The sequence below is a fragment of the Pseudonaja textilis genome, chromosome 1, assembly GCF_049901715.1.
Source record: "Pseudonaja textilis isolate UNSWEBS1 chromosome 1, rPseTex1.2, whole genome shotgun sequence".
NCBI classification, from domain to species: Eukaryota; Metazoa; Chordata; class Lepidosauria; order Squamata; family Elapidae; genus Pseudonaja; species Pseudonaja textilis.
This window is the reverse complement of record NC_141990.1, coordinates 138946207-138965096: the sequence shown is the minus strand read 5'-3', so window position 1 is coordinate 138965096 and position 18890 is coordinate 138946207. Positions and strand designations below refer to the sequence as shown.

At 36.7% G+C, this 18890-nt stretch overlaps 1 protein-coding gene across 28 annotated transcripts in view; it reads left to right on the top strand.

The window, feature by feature from the left end:
* The window catches only part of PUM2 (pumilio RNA binding family member 2), a 71116-nt gene extending 52458 nt beyond the window's left edge, over positions 1–18658 (top strand). For 13 of the 28 annotated variants that reach the window (XM_087917809.1, XM_026695340.2, XM_087917767.1 and 10 more), the window contains 8 exons: positions 3999–4266; positions 4792–4921; positions 9245–9379; positions 9980–10117; positions 10837–10962; positions 13255–13376; positions 14837–15029; positions 16854–18658. In XM_087917809.1, coding sequence (XP_087773935.1) covers positions 3999–4266; positions 4792–4921; positions 9245–9379; positions 9980–10117; positions 10837–10962; positions 13255–13376; positions 14837–15029; positions 16854–16985 — 1244 coding nt within the window. In that variant the 3' untranslated portion in view covers positions 16986–18658. The remainder of the gene's footprint in view (positions 1–3998; positions 4267–4791; positions 4922–9244; positions 9380–9979; positions 10118–10836; positions 10963–13254; positions 13377–14836; positions 15030–16853) is intronic. The other 15 variants (XM_087917812.1, XM_087917776.1, XM_087917718.1 and 12 more) reach the window with 2 other exon arrangements.
* Positions 18659–18890: the final 232 nt, after the last annotated feature.

The window sequence follows — 18890 nt, the reverse complement described above, 5'->3', positions numbered from 1 at the left end:
CATTATGCTAGAGAGAATAAGCTAATAGCAATAGCACTTAGACTTATAAAGTGTTCCATAGTGCTTAATAGCACTGTCTAAGTGGTTTACAGAGTCAGCATATTGCCTCCAATAATTTTACTTCACTTGAGGTAAATGAGGTCCTCATTTTACCGACCTCAGAAGGATGGAAGGCTGAGTCAATCTTGAGCTGGTCAGGATTGAACTCCAGGCTGTGGGCAGAGTTGGCTTGCAATACTGCATTCTACCCACTGCACCACCATGGCTCCCAAGGCTTTAACCTGATTAAAAGTATCTCAGAATAACATTAATTTCTTTCCTTGGTGTATTAATCTTTGTTCTACCTGTTTTAAATGAATTGTTATTGCAGCATTTTTGCTCACTCCCTGCTTCTTTGCCTTTCTTTCCTTGCTCCATTTCCACCTGGATCAATAAGCTGTTGCCACCTCTGCCTCCCATTATCATGGTCTTTCCATGTATTATTACTGAGTTTTAATTCTTCTCATAAGCTTATCTGTTTATTTGTGTAATTATGAAAATGATGATAAAATGGATTTATTCATGGCTTATTTTATAGAAAGACGTTAAGTCTGGATATTTTGTAAGAAAATAAAATAAAAGTAACTTGTATCTATTCCATACTTAATAAAAATTGCCAAATATTAATAGAAAAAATTGTTTCCAGGGACAATTTTCCGAATAAGTTTAGTAAGATATTTTTAATAACATTAATTATCACGTGCTAGATGCATATCTAGTCACATGGCATATGTTTTAGTAACCTTGCTTAATGCTGGTATTTTAAAATTGCATATATTTTATAAAAAATTACAAATATCTAGTTCATGACCTTTTGCTTAAAAACAAAGCAAATTGTGTGCAAGGTAGTCTTGATTTGTTTATTTTGCCTTGATTGTGTGCGCTGTTTACATCATTAAATCCGTAAGAATTTCGTTCCCATAAAAATCTATTACTGCAGATGCAGACTTTAGATAGTTATCTGAAATATCGGAAATGGTAAAAAATGCTTTATTCTATATACTAAATGAACTTTGCTGTCACCTTTGGGCTTTACATTGTGAATGTAATGCACTTGACAAGATTTCAACTAGTAATCTTCCTATGCTTGTATTAATAACCTTATGCACATAATATATTTCCTCTCTATTTAGGGTTATCTACAGAACAAGAAACTATTAGCTTTGTTAGTCAGTACTTTAAGAAAAGGAGCACAATCAATCTTTGGAATAATTTTAGATACAAAACTGTTGCTATATTCTTCCTTTTCAAATAACTAATGCAACGGCAGATTTTTTAAATTTATCAGATAAATATCACTGTCATGTTTCTAAAAAAACCAGAGCATTTTTGTAAAATATAAACAGACAAGTTTGGGTAGTTTGGATGGTTTAAATGAAGTCTAGTTGGGCAGATTCAGAAAAAACAGGTACATACTGGTAGAATTTTCTGATGGAATAGGTGCTTCTAAAGACATCTTCGTGGATTTGGAGTTCCCTCTGCCAACTGTGTGGGTTATGGTATAGAGGAAAAAGAAGGAACAACTTTAAGCAACTCTCTTGGTGCAAGTAAAAGGGTCTTTTACGAGGGAACTCTTCATATCCCAGTCTGTGAAACTAGAATTTTAGGTTGTAAGTTATTAAATGTTAATGTAACCTTTGGTTTACAGGCATTTAACTTTGTAAATACATTTAATCTTTAGTTTTGAATTTGTTTTCTGTAGCAGAATAGTTTAAGTAAGACAATAAATATAATACCTTTCATGATGAAATTGCATATCCAACACAAACCAATATTCCAAATTTTACAAAATACTTGAGTTATTTTAACTGCATTACTATAGGAATGGTCTCTAAACATTTAATATCATGATGTTTTGGCGCTACATTTAATTAGATAAAATTAACTACTACTACTCTTTTCCTGGGCTGCCTACACCTCTCTCCAAAAGAAAATTTTTGGGAGCTTGCCTGTATTGAATTTTCAGAAGTTTTCAATAGCTATGCCATTTCCCATGCTACTCAGGAAGGTCTTTCACTCCTCAAACTAACCTTTTTAAGGGACATTTTTAAGCAGGATGTAAAGTAGAAGTAGTAGAAGTCAACTTCTATTAATTTTATGTTACATACATGTTCCTCTTGGTTTGGCTATTTTTAAAAAAATCAATTAGAACAAAAGGTTAAACAAGCAGAAAATGTATTGAGCAACTGATCTCCCCTCCCCCCCAAATATTGAGTGATTTTTGTGAGCCTCCTCATGAATTTATAGTTAGACAATTAGACAACCAATTCACAATACACACAATATGTGTGTGTGTGTGTGTGTGTGTGTGTGTGTGTGTGAAGTTTTCGCAGGTACTTACATGTATGGCATTCAGCTTTGTTCGGGTGACGTGGGAAAATACCCGAACAAAGCTGAATGCCTGCCATACATACATACATTTGTAGATTTTCACGAGTACAGGTATGTAGGTCTAGATGTGCCAGTGGCACGAAGCTGAAAGCACCAGCCTGAGGATGGCAAGCGGGACCTCGCCAAAACGTCTCCAAGATACTCTTTATCTTACACGGGAAAAGACCCGAACACACCTATACATACATACATACATACATACATACATACATACATACATACATATAAATTAGTGGTAGTAGTAGTAGTATTACATAATTGATTCTTCTCCCTCACAAAATGTTCTTTTTAATAGTTACATCAAAATGCCCATTCCCCTGTATTACAGTTAGATAAGAAACTTTCTGTAATTCCACATCTGATCTGTTAATTCCCATGATTGCTGCCATGGTGGTTCAGTTGGAAGGTTTTGTCATAAGATTTTAAATATGCATTGAATTAGTATGTTTTGAATGCTGGCTATTACACATAGATGAAAACACCTTGTTTCCCAGTATTTCAAATTAAATAACAGTTATTTGATTGAAGACATGATTGAATATATGTAGCACAGGGTTGAACTGTGAAGTCCTTGGTGGTCTTTGAGCTTGATTGTTTGCCTACTGACATTTTATTGCCCAACTAGGTAATATCACCAGTGTGAATGAGTATGGGATGATAAAGGAACTATCCTCCCACCAAAACTGACAGAACATACTACTACATATAATAAGCAGGGAGCAATCCTCTCCCCACTTACTTGCACTGATAATGTGATCTAGTTGGGTAATAAAATCTCTGCAAGCAAGGATCCAAATTCAGATATCACCAAAGATTCCACAGTTGTACCTGTTACTATTTATTTATTGAAATGCTTTATTTTGGTGAGTTTTGATATTTTAACTACCTTTGCTCTTTTATATTTTATGTTAACTGCCTTGAGCATATTGGTAAAGAGAATAATTTTAATGGGTTGTTTAGGAAGTAACATGGAGGGATGCTTGAGTTATTTTAATCTAAATAATAATAAAGTAGGTAAAAGTAGGATTTAGTTTGAGCAGGTTTTGTAGTTATGATAAAAAGCATTTATACGTTTGTGTGTATATGTTTTAGAATATTCCAAATCTCTAACTTAATTAGCTGATTTGTTAATGCTAATTCCTTAGAAGGGAGTATTATTATCAGGAGAAGGGATTTAGTTATCTAATGTGTTCCACCATGTGAGAAAGTTTAAAAGGGGTAACTTATATTGTTAACTTAATATACATACAAAGATCAGTAATTAAAATTATATATTCTTTTATGGAAAAAACATTAATATCCAGAAGCTTGTTGCTGATTTTGTTATATATTGAAGTTGTATTTTTCAGAGTTGTTTCAGCTGTTTCTTTTTAGACTTCAACTTTTAAAATTATGATACTTGGAACAGGCAAAAGGAACGAAAGTCATTCTTAAGTAACATGGTTACTTGACTGGTTACTGGAAGTTAAGAAAATGTGAATAGAAACTAATTCTAGCTTTTCTTAGTTTGAGAATAGTTAAGTAGTGCATACTTAAAACGCCACACTAACCAAACTGCTTCATTGTAGGGGGATTGACCAATGGTAGTGGTCGCTATATTTCAGCAGCACCTGGAGCAGAAGCCAAGTATCGCAGTGCTGCAAATACCTCCAGTCTTTTCAGCTCAAGCAGCCAATTGTTTCCTCCCTCACGACTACGTTACAGTAGATCTGACATTATGCCCTCTGGGCGGAGTAGGTTATTGGAGGATTTCAGAAATAATCGCTTTCCTAACCTTCAACTAAGAGACCTTGTTGGGCATATAGTTGAATTTTCACGGGATCAGCATGGCTCTAGGTAAGCATATATAGCTCTCCTGAATAAATAGGGGAATATATGTTTCTTTTAGTAATGTCTTTGGGGAATATATTGAATGTTTCATATATTAATATTTAATATTCAGTATGTGATTAATAATTCTTATTAAACATCTGTTCACTCTTGGTGTACCCAGAGACCTAAAGTTGGGGATTCAGTTGGCATTTATTACAAGATGGGATGTACAATATGAGGTCAAAATTTTGTTTTCAAAGTGAATCAGAGCCCATTTAAATTAATTGTACCTCCCTGAAATTGGATTGATGGGATTGTAAATAATAAAAGCTGTACCTAACTTTACTCCAACACAATCTAAAAGTAACTTTTATTTTACTATTTCCCATATTTCATTCACAAAATAATTGAAATAGAATTTCAAATGTGTATATGGAATTCAGTTTCTCGTTGGCTTGATTGATTATAGTCATCAGTATTGTACATGAAAAGCTTTAAAATACTTGCTATATTTATTTATAGTGGCATATACATTTCTGACATTTACAGATTTATACAACAGAAATTAGAGAGAGCTACTCCGGCTGAGCGCCAAATGTTGTTTAGTGAAATTCTGCAAGCAGCATATCAGCTGATGACAGATGTGTTTGGAAACTATGTAATACAGAAATTCTTTGAGGTAAATATGTTAAGAATATTGTTTAAAATTTTAATCATATGAATGTATTTATAAATAGATTATTTGGGAAACTTAACAAACCTTAGGGATAGAGTTACTTTAACAAGCAATGAAAATAAAAGTTAAATATGCACATTTTGGTCTGTCTTGTATAAGTAGCTACAGGACAGAGCTCAGTAAATAAGCAGCCGCAATGGATTAACTGGTAACAAAACCCACAAACAATGCAAATTTAAAAAATATTTTTCTGGCTGCTGGCTTGAGGTTTTGTAATATACATGCATAATGTATGATTTTTGTGTTTGACATTTTGAAAGCTGAACAGGATAGTAACTATCTATAATCCATATGGACAACTTTATTGACTAAAAAGTAAATGCAACCTATAAAATACATAGAGGCAGCAGTATTATAATCCAGGAACTCTTAACTTCTCCATAGCACAAAACTGACAAATATGAAGTACATCTACATGTCAGGTAGGCAAAAATGTTTCTAAGCAGTTAGCTATCACATTTGATGCAGTGTCATATAGTCTCAGAATTAGCATACTCTAATATTCATTGGCTGGTCAGTGGGGCTTAACCATGTTTGTTAGGAGGAAAAAATGGTAGTGTATGACTGCTGGTTGTCAGAGGGTGAAAGACTATCTTCCAATGGCATGTTGGGAAGTTCAGTAGGAGACTGTTTTTCAGGGAAACCAGCTTCTCCATTAAGGCAATGTTTAAACTCAAGATACGGAATGTCACTTGCCATGGAGAACATAGTGTAGCAATGTGTAATAATCGATGAACCTGCCTAGATGCATGCCATGATGACTAAAACAGTGTTTTGCCATTTTACTTTTTCTGGCTTATGGAAAAACTACAATGCATTCCAGGGAGATTACAGTTAACTCTTATGCCCTTGTGCATAAGAAGGCAAGATTCCCTCCTCTTTCTTCATGCACAATTGGATACGTCCTTTTGCTTGCCAAGGGAAACACACTGTTGGATCTGGTCCCCTGATTGCTACTGATGCCAGAGTTGAAATATGCCTTCCTACTTGTGCTATGCCTCCTGGCAACAGCCTAATCTCCAGACCTCTGCATGGGCCATTTTTAGAACTTTACTGTTTATGATATTTTTCTTCACTTGAATACTCTATCACACAGTTACTTCAGAAAGTACTTTACATTAGTTCCCAGTCAGCCTTCTTCAGATTCCAACTGAAGTTCAAAGAAATAGATATGAACAGAATCTGTATTAATTTAGATGAGCCGATAGACAAGTGTGAAGATGAATTTTTATTATAGTTTGTTAAGAAAGCTTACCTCTGTCTAGTCCTGTTGTGTACCCTCCACCTCAGGAAGTCATTTAAACAAGGTAGGCAGACTTCGGTTGCATGTGCACAGAAAGCAGGAATCAGAATACTGATTTCACCGTTCCTCTTTTGTTACACAGCAATAGAACTACTTTGTAATTTCACTGTACCCCAAGTTTCCAAACAATAATACCAACTTCCACAGGATAACTTTGGAACTAGCCATATTAAGACCTGGACTTCCTGCCAAGTGCGAAAAGAAAAGTTATCCTTTCCATTGGTGACCCTGAACCCATGATTTACAGTAGCTCTCTGACAGCAACCATCATTCAGGTTATGGCCCACTTTATCTCATTTGCCAAGTGGCAACCATTGCCTTGGAGTAAGGCGGCATCTGCCTGTTCCTGATTCCTGCAGCACGAGAGATGCTACTCGATATAGACTTAATGCATTAATACTGTTTCTATGCTATATTCTGACAATATAACTGAATTCCTCCTAAATAAACAAGCAGGTCTGGAGTGTCGATTAGAGATGTAAAGATATGTAGATGGGATGTAAATTAGACGGAGGTGTTCCCTATCTTTCCCCTTCTGAACTGTCCCCTGTAGTACTTAGTAAGTAACGTTGAATAAGAAAAATCATTATTAACTATAAGGAATAGAGTTGGAAGGGAATGATAACCTCTGCAAATAACCATTTTTTACCAATTAATTTCTATGATTGTATCTGTGATTGCCAACTCAAGGTTGCCTCTATGAGTCAAACAATCACACATAGATCTTACTATTTAACATGTGCTCAACTGTTTCTCAGCCTTTTTTCTTCCTTCTTTCACCAGCTCCAGTCAATAGCAGCTGCAGTGGAACTTGTGTCTGCTGCTTGTTGACTAAAGCAGTCTATAGTTTTCCTTAGCTTAGATGTTTTTTAAAGTTAATCATTAATATTAGAACAGTTAAACTATTTTTTGTCCCAAACTTAAGGCAAAGTTCTAGACTCAAAAACACTCCATAGTTGTTCCAAACCTTTGTGCATCCCTTATTTGAAGCACTTACATTCTGAATCTCAATTTTTAGAGTAGCTCCTAGATTAACATTAAAAAATTAAATATCTTACACTGTACCTCTAAACCCAGGGGAGCTTAACTTGCAATCCAGGGAACCCTTGGAAGGTTTTCCTCCAGATTCTGAATGGTGTAGATCAGGGGTGTCCAACCTTTCACCTTCCCTGGGCCACATTAGAAGATGAAAATTTGGTTTGGGCCGCTCATAAAATAAAATAACAGTAACGATACCCAATCATCCCAAAAAACCATAGAAAACATAGTTAACATATTAAATTTATTTGGAAATAAAGTTAGTGAAATGTTTTTATTATTTATTATTAATTACTTATTTAAAATTATTTATTTTTTATCACGTTTTTTTTATCACAGTTTTTTATCACAGTTTATTTTCCGGCCAAATTTTGCGGGGGAAGCTCGCCTGCCTCACGCCTACCTCCTCCTGCAAATAGCCCGGCTGGATGAGGCAGGACTGGAAGGCAGAAGCAGCAGCAGCAGCGGCGGGGGCAGAAGCAGCGGCGGGGAAGGCTTCTGCCCCTGCCGCCGCTGCTGCTGCAGCGACGGAGGAAGGCTTCTGCCACCGCCACCGCCACCGCTTCTGCCCCCGCCGCCGCTGCTGCTTCTGCCCCGCCGCCGCTTCTTCCCCGCCACTGCTGCTGCCGCCGCTTCTGCCGCCGCCACTGCTTCTTCCCCGCTTCTCCACCGCTGCTGCTTCTGCCCCGCCGTTTCTGCCCCGCGCCGCTTCTGCCGCCGCCGCTTCTTCCCCCACCACCGCTGCTGCTTCTGCCCCGCCATTTCTCCCGCCACCGCTGCTGCTTCTGCCCCGCCGCAGGGCAGCGGCGGCGGGGCAGAAGCAGCAGCGTGGCGGGAGAAGAAGCGGTGGCGGCGGGGCAGAAGCGGCGGGGGTGGCAGTGGGAGAAGAAGCGGCGGGGTGGCAGCGGGGCAGAGCGGCGGGGTGGCGGCGGGCAGGCGGCGGGGGCAGCAGCGGCGCGGGGGCAGAAGCAGCAGCGGTGGTGGTAACAGCAGGAGGTGGCGCTCTGACGGCGCCCGCCTTTTCTCTTGCTGCTTGGCCTGGCGCTCGCCTCGCCCCGCCTCGCGCCTGCCTCTCCTCCTCCTCGCTGGCTGTGGCACGATGGTTGGGGTGGGCATTGGGGCCCGTGGGCCACGGGTTGGACAAGCCTGGTGTAGATGGTACAAAAAGATTAAGATCCCTTGTTCTTATCTAAGGCAACAATTTCAGGCCATGCTAGTTTTCAGTCATGTTTCTTGCTTACAGCAATCTTCCTTCATTATTCTGTAACCAGAAAACAAACTGAAATCTCCCTTTTATCACTTCCAAAGAATTGTAAATCCTAGAAGAAAGGGAACAATTTCCCCATCCTAATCAATATCATCCTGAAAGCATCAACTGTATATATCCTGCAATTTTGAAGAATTAGGCTTATTTAAATTGTAACTTTTTTGAGAGGATCAGTATTATTTATATTATATATGTGAGAACCAAATGATTTATTTCACTTGTTCTCTATTAGAAAGACATTCTCTCCAATAATTTAGAAATTCATAAAAATCAAGTTGTATTGCTTTAAAACCATTTTGCTTACCCAAGTCATAAGAAACCTGAAGTATGCTACAAATCTTAGCATTTTCCTCCTTTGGTCATACTTCCTGGGACTGCTGAGTGTTATAATTCTACAACAACATGTATAGATGAAATTGAAGCTGGAGTTCCTTCACTGGATGGTTTATTTCTGGGATTGCAAATTACATGTACAGTTAATTCTCAGGTGGTGAAATACAAATCCTTGAGAAGAGACATAAGGGAGATTCTAGTAATAGCATATGATAAAGTGACTAACAATGCAGATGCTGTTCATGAAGTTTTTAAACTTGTACTTTTCTGCAGATGAACATGTAAAGTTTAAATTTTTTAAACAGTGCTTTCACTTTCATTGTAGTTTGGAAGCATTGACCAGAAGTTAGCACTTGCAACGCGCATTCGTGGACATGTTCTCCCCTTAGCTTTACAGATGTATGGGTGTCGAGTCATTCAGAAAGCTTTAGAGTCTATTTCACCTGACCAGCAGGTAATTGTAAGTTAGATCAATATTTTGTATTTATATTTATAATCAAAATATAATCCCTTTTATTAGTTCTGAAAGATACTCTTTGAATTCTGGTGACTTCTTATAGGCTAATTGGTTGATAGGTTGAATCCAGCAATAAGTGGATTGTTATTGCTTTTTTCTGAGTTACTGTTTTGACTTCTTAGTCTAGTCTTCAGTTCTGGAATTTTTTTTAGTGGCCTCTCATCTGAATCTCTGGAGATTCTCAGTCATCCAGGTCATGGTTGTCCCAGTGGTGCTTTTTCAGGAGGCAACTGGACTTCCTCATTTCTCTTTGAAACATTCTGATCCAAGAAGCTTCTTCAGCTCTTCTTCAGCTGAAGAAGCTTCTTGGATGAGAAGTGAAATGTCTTCAAAGAAAAACGAGAAAGTCCAGTTGCCTCCTGAAAATGCACCTTTGGGTCTCTCTTCTGAATGCTAACCAGGAGTAACCTACTTCACATTTGGGTACCAGCAAACATTAGCTCACTGCTAGTACATATCTAGAAAATCATTTATAGAAGTATTTTGTGAGAGGAACATCAATTAAGAACATTTATAATTTGGATCTCTCATCTCTCTTTGTAGAATGAAATGGTGAAGGAACTAGATGGTCATGTCCTAAAATGTGTTAAGGATCAAAATGGAAATCATGTGGTACAAAAGTGTATTGAATGTGTTCAGCCACAATCACTCCAATTTATTATTGATGCTTTCAAAGGACAGGTAATTTTTCATGTATTATTTTGTGAATGAGGAATGACTCCCATAATTCATAATTAGGCAAATGATAACTGTGAGCATACAACTTCAGTTTTGGATTTGTATTGTACAAGAATAGCCTTTTATTCTATAAGAGATTTTTCCTTGGTGCCCGTATTGTAAGTCTTCCTGCATGTACTGAAAGTAGTTTACTTTATTCAATTTACAGTTATAGAGATTTATGAAATATAAATTTCAAAACTTTCAACCTTCCTGTTTCTTATGACTTATCACTGAAAGATTTTTCTAGGAGGTGCTATGAATCATTCGATCCTTTAGCTTTATATGTATTGCACTATGCAGAACTTCCTATTAGGGCTGGAGAATGGAATGTTTCAGAGTTATCTGGAATGTTCCATTCTTGGACTGAGGAGATTTCTAATTACTATTTGTGTAGGTGCATTTAATAATATCTGCCTGTTTAGTATGTTGCTTCATCAAGGTGAACTGCAAAATAACTATCCAAAATGAATTGGAGATTAAAGACAGATATTCAGATTGTCACTTTTTCTTATTTTCTTCTTGAAATGAAATAGAGTGCCTCAGATATTAAATACATTCCCTGGGAGCTGCACAATTAAAATATTCCCATAATCTGACATGAATAAGGATGGGAATTATACTAAAGATTTCATGCAGGTTGAGATAATATATTCTTACAATTAAAATCTTGTTATTTTAAGGTGTTTGTGCTTTCAACTCACCCTTATGGCTGCAGAGTAATTCAACGTATTCTTGAGCATTGTACTGCCGAACAAACCTTGCCCATTTTGGAAGAATTGCATCAACACACAGAACAGCTTGTGCAGGTGGTGTATACTAAAATGCCAAAATGAACATAAACAATTGCAAAATCATTATAGGTAGATAATTTTGGGGTAAATGGATATTGGATTATGTTTGGTACAATTTAATTATACTAACTATATTATATGATTTAATTAGGCAGGATTGTGAATGTAGGCATGTGGCTAGAATGGGATCAGAACTAAAACTAAGATTCTAAGCCAACCAAAATATGCTGTGATGTTATTTCATGATCAAGCTATGGAGACCACTAGGAAACAAGGGCAATGTGCAGACCACAAAGTAAAATCTCATGTTTAATCTCTTGGTTTGTAAGTCACTAGGTCTCAACGGCTCCAAGGAAGCCATATGCAACGTTTCCTGGACCAGAATGCTTGACCACAGTACTCTGGCCTCTAATAACCTCCAAGTTAGACTACCGCAGCAAGCTTTATGTGGGCCCTTTAAGAACACTCAAAAGCAGCAGCCATGGCAAAAATCATTTTTCAGACCATTTTGTACTGATTCTGAATGAATTGTACTAGCTATCTCTTATATTTAAGGATTACAATTTAAAACCCTGTATGTTAATTAATACTTGAAGGAACATTTTCCTAATGTGCACCTGAACAAACATTAAGATTTGCAGGGGCAGGGAGGGGCTCTCTTACTGGTTCATAGCTGTAAAAGGTAATTATAATCTCCCTTATGGTATTCCAGCTTTGGTTTGCCATTTCCTTAAAGACCAAACAAATGCTAACATTGTTTTTAATGTCAGGTGAAGACTTAGCTTTTTACTGATTTATATGGGCCTTTGCTGCAACCTGCCCATGCCTTATTGCTCCATAATATTATTTAATGCCTCTCCACTAGGAATGTGCAGTTATTTGGATTCCAAGCAGAAAAGTTGCTTTGCAAGCTGGGCATGCTTGCTGAATCTGTCAGTGCTTCCAAGGATGGATGGATGGATGATGCTTTCTTCATTGAATACATCTATCATAACTTTCTTAAATATACATTTTGGGGGGGCCGTGTGTATAAATACAGGAAAAGAAGCAGTGATTTTAAGGAGGCACTGACACGTGCAGGAAATACAATTCCGTCAAAGCAGATTTCACATTTTGGATCTGGATTGCCATATTTTTCTGTCTATAAGATGCAATTCCCACCCCTGAAAAAAGTGGGTGGAAATGTCTGTGCATCTTATAGAGCGAATGTTGCTGAAGCCCTGGCCCCCACCCTTTGGCCTCTGCCTCCCAGCAGTTTGCCTCCTTGCAGCAAACAGCCTGGTCAGCTTCAGCACAGTCTTGTCAGCTTCAGCACAGCCTGATTTAGCATGAGCAGCTGATTGGAAGTTGGATCAGCCTCCTGGAATACTGCCAGTCAGCTGTTCCAGGCTGTGGGGAATCGCTGCCGCCCATCTCCGTCTCCGTGTGCCCCATTTTTGGCTTCCACGCATCTCGTTTGCATCCCGTTCCAGGTGGCGGCTTTGGTGGTGATGAAACTGTTCCTTCCACTCCCCCCTCCCCCCCCCAAAAAAAAAGCAACAATCAGAACGCACTGTTCCAATCTGCCTTTTCCCAGCCTGGGCCCATGGACAAAATGAGCAGAGCCAGGCAAACTGTGTCTGGTGTATCTTGGAGGCTTTCCATGGGAGGAACCAGTCAGGAGAACAGGTTGTTTTTGTTAGGTGAGAATGAGAAAGAGCTTGTTTGGGGCTGTTGTTGGAGCAAATAATGATTTAGAACAACTCAGACTGACATAACAATTGAAAGATGGATGGGATGGGTAGAAAGACGGCACCTTTTTAACTGTTGACTCTAGTGGCAAATGGCTTGGAACTTTGGTCGGACACATCTTATAGTAGTTAGGAGAATACACGTTTTCCTTCCAAATCTATGTAGCACTCAAGACAATTTGAGTTTTAAAACCCAGATATCTCATCCTGCTTATGCAAAAATTCATTTTTAAAGTAATTAATTGCATTAATATGCAATGTAATGGCATATTGCTTCTTTTTCCATCAAAGTTGACTGGAATATGTGAACTTGGAGGACACAGGAAGTGGAGCAATTTGTATAATAGTCAAAATAGTGACTCATGAGTGACTCGTGCTGACTTGATCTTGTCACTTAGCATATTAGATAGATATGCCCAGTCCAGTGAAATATTGTGCCTTCTATTGTTTTATTTTGGCTTAGTATTTGCTTGGACATGGTTTGGTTTGGTTCATATACCTTACATTTTTAAATGCTGAAGCATTTTCATGCAGTGAATAATCACCTCTTTGATATGACTGTATTAACTAATTTTAGGATCAGTATGGAAACTACGTTATTCAGCATGTTCTGGAACATGGCCGCCCTGAAGACAAGAGTAAGATTGTTACTGAAATCCGAGGGAAAGTTCTGACTTTAAGTCAGCATAAATTTGCCAGGTATGGTAAACAACAATTTTCTAATAGTACTGGCCTTGACTGGTTGAATGCTTTTTTAAAAAAAAAAAGGTAGCTGAGTTAATTCTTGAAGAAGAAGAAATACATTTGTAGTTGGTAATATTTGCATTTGGAACAGCCCTAAGCAAAATGGAACACAAAAAGATGAAAACCTTTATAGTCCCCACACCTGTTCTTCTGCTAGGAATATACCAAGCAAAAAAACCCCAAAAAACCAAGGAATGGAAAGAAGCCAAAAAATCCAAATGTTTCGCCAGATATTTTAGTTAAAAGTCAGCAACAAGATAGAGATTATAGGCTAAATGCACTTAATAAATGTTGAAGCAAGATAATATATAAGAATATTTGCTGATAGTAGTTTGATTGAAACCAGAAATTAACATACATGACAGCTGGTTTTGAATTTTCCAAGTTAGTCTGTGTACAGCAATGTAATATACATAAATGTATTTATAAATATAATGTGGAAGTAGAATTATATTTGCATAGTAGGAATGTCCCATATTTCCATTCCTCTTCTATTCCCTGTACCACCCCAAATCTGAACAAAACTCAGGGACTGCTCAGAGTACACTTTGTGGAAAAAAGGTCAGAAAGCTAAATTGTTATAGGAGTTCCCAAATACATTGTATATTAATGATGTGTAGAATGCAGCTGATTTTAACACCTTGGCTCCCTCACCTGCCCCACATTGTTTCACATGCATGGAAAAAAAGAATGGGGGTGTGTGTGAGAGAGAGAGCTGACAGTTTGGTGTAGAGATTAAGGCACCAGGCTAGAAATCAGGAGACTGAATTCCAATCCTGCTTTAGGCATGAAAGTTGACTGAATGACCTTGGGCCAGTCACACACTCAGCCCAGGTCACCTCACAGGGTTGTGGTTGTGGAGAAAATAGGAGGGGTAAGGTGTATTGGATATATCCTCTGCCTTGGGTTATGTATAAAAAAGTACAGTGGGAAGTAAATAAATAAATGAAAAGATTACATATTTTAAATTTTTAATCAGGAAGTTTCTTCTCTATACAAGGATATGGAGGAAATTATTCATTTTGCTGAGGACAGTTCTTCTGCCATTAAAAATACAAAAATAGTCCATTGGAGCTCTTGATCTCCATTCTGTAATTCAATAGATCCCAACTTTTCCTGATGAAGGGCAGGATTTTTATTTTTCAGATGAAAATGGAGTGTGGTGGTATTATTTGTTCACTTTTGTGCAGGTAGAAGGGAAATCTCAATTCACTTGCATTGCAAAGAAACTCCGTAATATGCACTTCAGTATAGTCTATGGGTATCAGATGGAACCCCAGCAATTACTCAAGGAAAAGGTTAAAGGAAGCTCATATGAATTGCAGTTAGCACGAGGCAATAATTTTGTTGTGTTGATTGAGAGTTCAGGTAAAATCTGTGTTTGTTTCTATTTTCCAATCTCATAACTTTTACAGCAATGTGGTGGAAAAATGTGTGACTCATGCATCTCGTGCTGAAAGAGCTTTGCTTATTGATGAAGTATGTTGTCAGAACGATGGTCCTCACAGTGCCTTATACACCATGATGAAGGACCAATATGCAAACTATGTTGTTCAGAAAATGATTGACATGGCGGAACCAGCTCAGCGTAAGATTATAATGCACAAAGTAAGAATAAAATCCTTAGATCCTCTGCTTAAGAATTGTTTCCATCAGCAGATCAAGGAAAGAACAATTCCTCATCCCCTTTTGAAGGAAAGGAGTATGTCTTGTCACAAGTGCTGGCTTTTTCTTGTGAATTTATTGCAAGAGTTTAAAATTAAATATTTTCCAAGATTTGTAATTAGATTGATGCAATTATGTCTGCCAATCATCTCCTATAATGCCATTTCTATTTTCTTATTTTGTGTAAGTTAATAACCTATATTTTATGAAAAATATTTCAATTTTTAATTTTATTCTTCCAAATTTCTCTCTGCAATCTTTTCTCTTTATATAAAGGTTGACAGAAACAAACTTTGATTACCAATAACTTTCTTTGTAAAATTTCAAACATTACTGTATAGTGTCCAATTAAAAAAATACAACAAGGAGGAACAATTTAACTACTTTAAAAAACCCTAAATTTTATCTTCACCAAAAGGACAGACCTTTTAGGGATGAAATTTTGAGTCTTTGAGTGACACCCTTATAACGTGTTATCTCCTTTTTAAAAAGGTGAAAAATACTAACGTTGAACATTTTAGAGTGCAATCTTGGGTACTATGGGAAAAAAGAAGGGTTAAGATTGCATGTAGCCCATTTGTTTCTCAGCCTTCCTGTAGATCCAGTCCATTGTCCATACTCATAGGGCTGCACAAATCTTTAATTCTGTGATTCAGTGCAACATTAGTTTAATTGAATCTCAGAAATCAAATTCAAAAATCAGATTGGCTACCAAATCAATTCAGAAAATCTAACACCCAGTTTCACACACTGAATTGTAAAATCAAGAACTGATTTGTTTTTTTAATCAGTTTGAATCAGAGTATAGCTAATGTTCACACCTCTACTGGTTAACTGTTGTCTAAATGTACATTATCAAATCTTTAACCCAAAACATCTCAGTTTAGTAATAAAATAAGAGTACCCAGTGTAATGGAAATGTATAACTAACTTTGGGGTAGCATGATTCATTTGTGGATAAAAAATAATTGCCATTCTTTACTGCAAATGTGTTCTTTTCTTGAATTCAGAGTTTAAGTCCATAACTTTTTTTGACTGCACCGACATTATTTCTTTTGTCAGATATATTGTTATACACCTAAAATGTGGCATTTTCATTTGACTGTGTTCTAGGTTACAGTTCCCTATCTGTTAATATAACAAATTGTCATTGGGTTCTCTCTGTGATCCAGAAAAGCTTGATCCATTTTTTTTCTTCACTTCTATATTTTATATGTAATATCCCTGCTTGAGCGTGGAGTGGTGCGGTGGCCTAGAAGTGGAGCTCTCGCCTCACAATCAGGAGGCTATGAGTTCAATCCTAGGTAGAGGCTGATATTTCTCTCTCTAGGCACACTGAGAATATATCTGCTGAACAGAACACTGCATTGACAATAGGAAAGGCATCCGGCCATTAAAACATTCTGCTAGCTCCATTCAGTTGGCTAGACTCCACCCCACAAGGGATTATGGGGTTGTTAAAAGAAGAAGATGATGATCCGTGTTTGAGCATACTGAACCTGTTCCCATTCAATGCAAAAATAGGAGAAAACTCTAGTTAATAGGCATTACAATGCCTATTGTATCTGTATACATACTAATGTAGCACTTTTACTCACAGTTGGTTCTTCATCGGGGGTCTTAACATTCACAAATATTCATGGTCACAAATACTAACTAAAGACACCTTGAGCATTTAGTGAAAGACGGGTTATATTTGTCTTTATCCTTCTAACTACTCTTCAAAATGGCACATGGTATTTAATAGTCTCGATTTCTTCATTCCAGATTCGACCCCATATTACAACCTTGCGTAAATACACATATGGGAAGCATATCCTTGCCAAGCTGGAAAAATATTACCTGAAGAACAATGCTGATCTGGGGCCAGTTGGAGGACCACCAAATGGGATGCTTTGAAGATAAGTTTAAGAAGCAGTCTAAAAGAGGAATTGTATTGTGAATTATCAAAACACCCAACTTAACTAAAATTTTGTGATTTTTTAAAAATATATTTATTGACTTCATCCATTTGTAAAAATTTTATTCATGTGTATATTTTGGGGGAATGAATTACAACATAATTGCCATTTCTTAACAGAGACCTATCAGATTGCAAGGCTTACAAAGCACAGAATGCCTGTAAATGATGTAACTATCGGAATAGCTCTCCCATTTTGTAAATTTTTACCTTGTAAAGTCACTGAATAAAATAGTTTTTAAAGGGAAAAAGTACAGTATTCTTTTAATATACTGGCTTACAGTCTGGTAGGTCTATCCACCATCATCGCACAACATGTTTATATAATTGTATATAGAATTAGTTTTCATTTTTCCCCTTTGTGTGGAATCTTTTTTATAACAGTTGGAAATAAAGCAATTGCATAATTATTATTTAACATGATACAGAAAGTTAAGTTCTGTATTTTGGTGGTTCACAATTTTATAGTCCCCAAAACAATCAGGATACTGCAAATATCAGTAAAGAAATCGTAAAATGTGAACACTGATGAGTAGTTTCCACCTTTTACTCTGGAAATATTTTTTTTTTTAAAAAAACAGTGCCCTTTTCTCCAGCAGTGTACAGAAGCTATGTATATAATTTAATATTTAACTAATGGTGCAAGAATAGGGTATAAAATCAAGGTAGTACTTGGATCCAGCAATGTACTGTCCGGGAAAGAGTAAATTCAATAAATAAATAGGCAGACAGTTGATGTAAGATGTGTGTTTTGCTTTGCATATACAATTATAAGATGGGATTTGAAAATTGAGCATATGCTTGAAGTAGTAGATGAATTTGTAGGCAATTCAAGGAGGAAAGAGCCTACTTAAATTTGATAGTGCAACATCTAAAGCATGATTAAATATCCAGATAGGTTTTTTTGCTTCCTTATAAATATAAGCATTATATAAGTATAGTTAATCGATGTAAGTTTACCGTTTGTAAACCGATTCCTTGTTTTCAATGTTTTAAAAGCCTTGCTAATTAAGTAGTGATGCTTACCTTGGTTGTACAGATGTACATTTGTAAACCTTCATGCTGTAAATGTAATTTGTTTTACCCCTTTTGGGAAGAAAATTTGCATTTTAGTGTATATTCATATCCCTGCCCCTCTATCCTGACATAGTGTTGTATAATGTAAATTTATTTCGGCAAATCAAGACTGGTTTTTTAAAAATTCTATCTTTATATGGTTTCAGAGATGTGAATCAGCTTTCTTTGATCTGTTACAAAAATCCTTTGTTTATTACATAGCTATTCTGTTAATATGGACATTTTGGAAACTTAAATCAGTTTAAACATTAATGAGAATAAAGATAATTAATAGACAGAAATACTGACGACAGAAACCAGTGCTTCTTCCATCTTAAATGTGGCACGATTTGTTTTTGTATAGAAGAATGCTGTATTTTTGAACAGCTTGTTTCATCCTAAAGCAAATATGTATGATACTGTCAATTTAAACACAACACTGTACCAGTAAGATAAAGGTGTACATTTACAAGCGGCCTTATGTACATTTCCCAGTTTCCTTTTTAAGGCAAGAATTGTGACTATATGTGTATAATTAAAATCCTTTTTAATCCTTTGCCTTCGAAGATATTTTGGAAAGACATTTACTTTATATGTTCAGTTTCTGAAAGATAAAATGCATTGTATTTTGTTCAAGCTGACATTTTGTATAAAAGCGCTTCTTCATTTTTGTGACATAACATAGGTACTTTGCCTCAGAATTGTTGGAAGGAGTGACAGTTACAGCATATGCAAAAGTTTTGGGGTGGAGGCTCCAGGAAATGGAAGAGAACAGTGCATCTCATTTA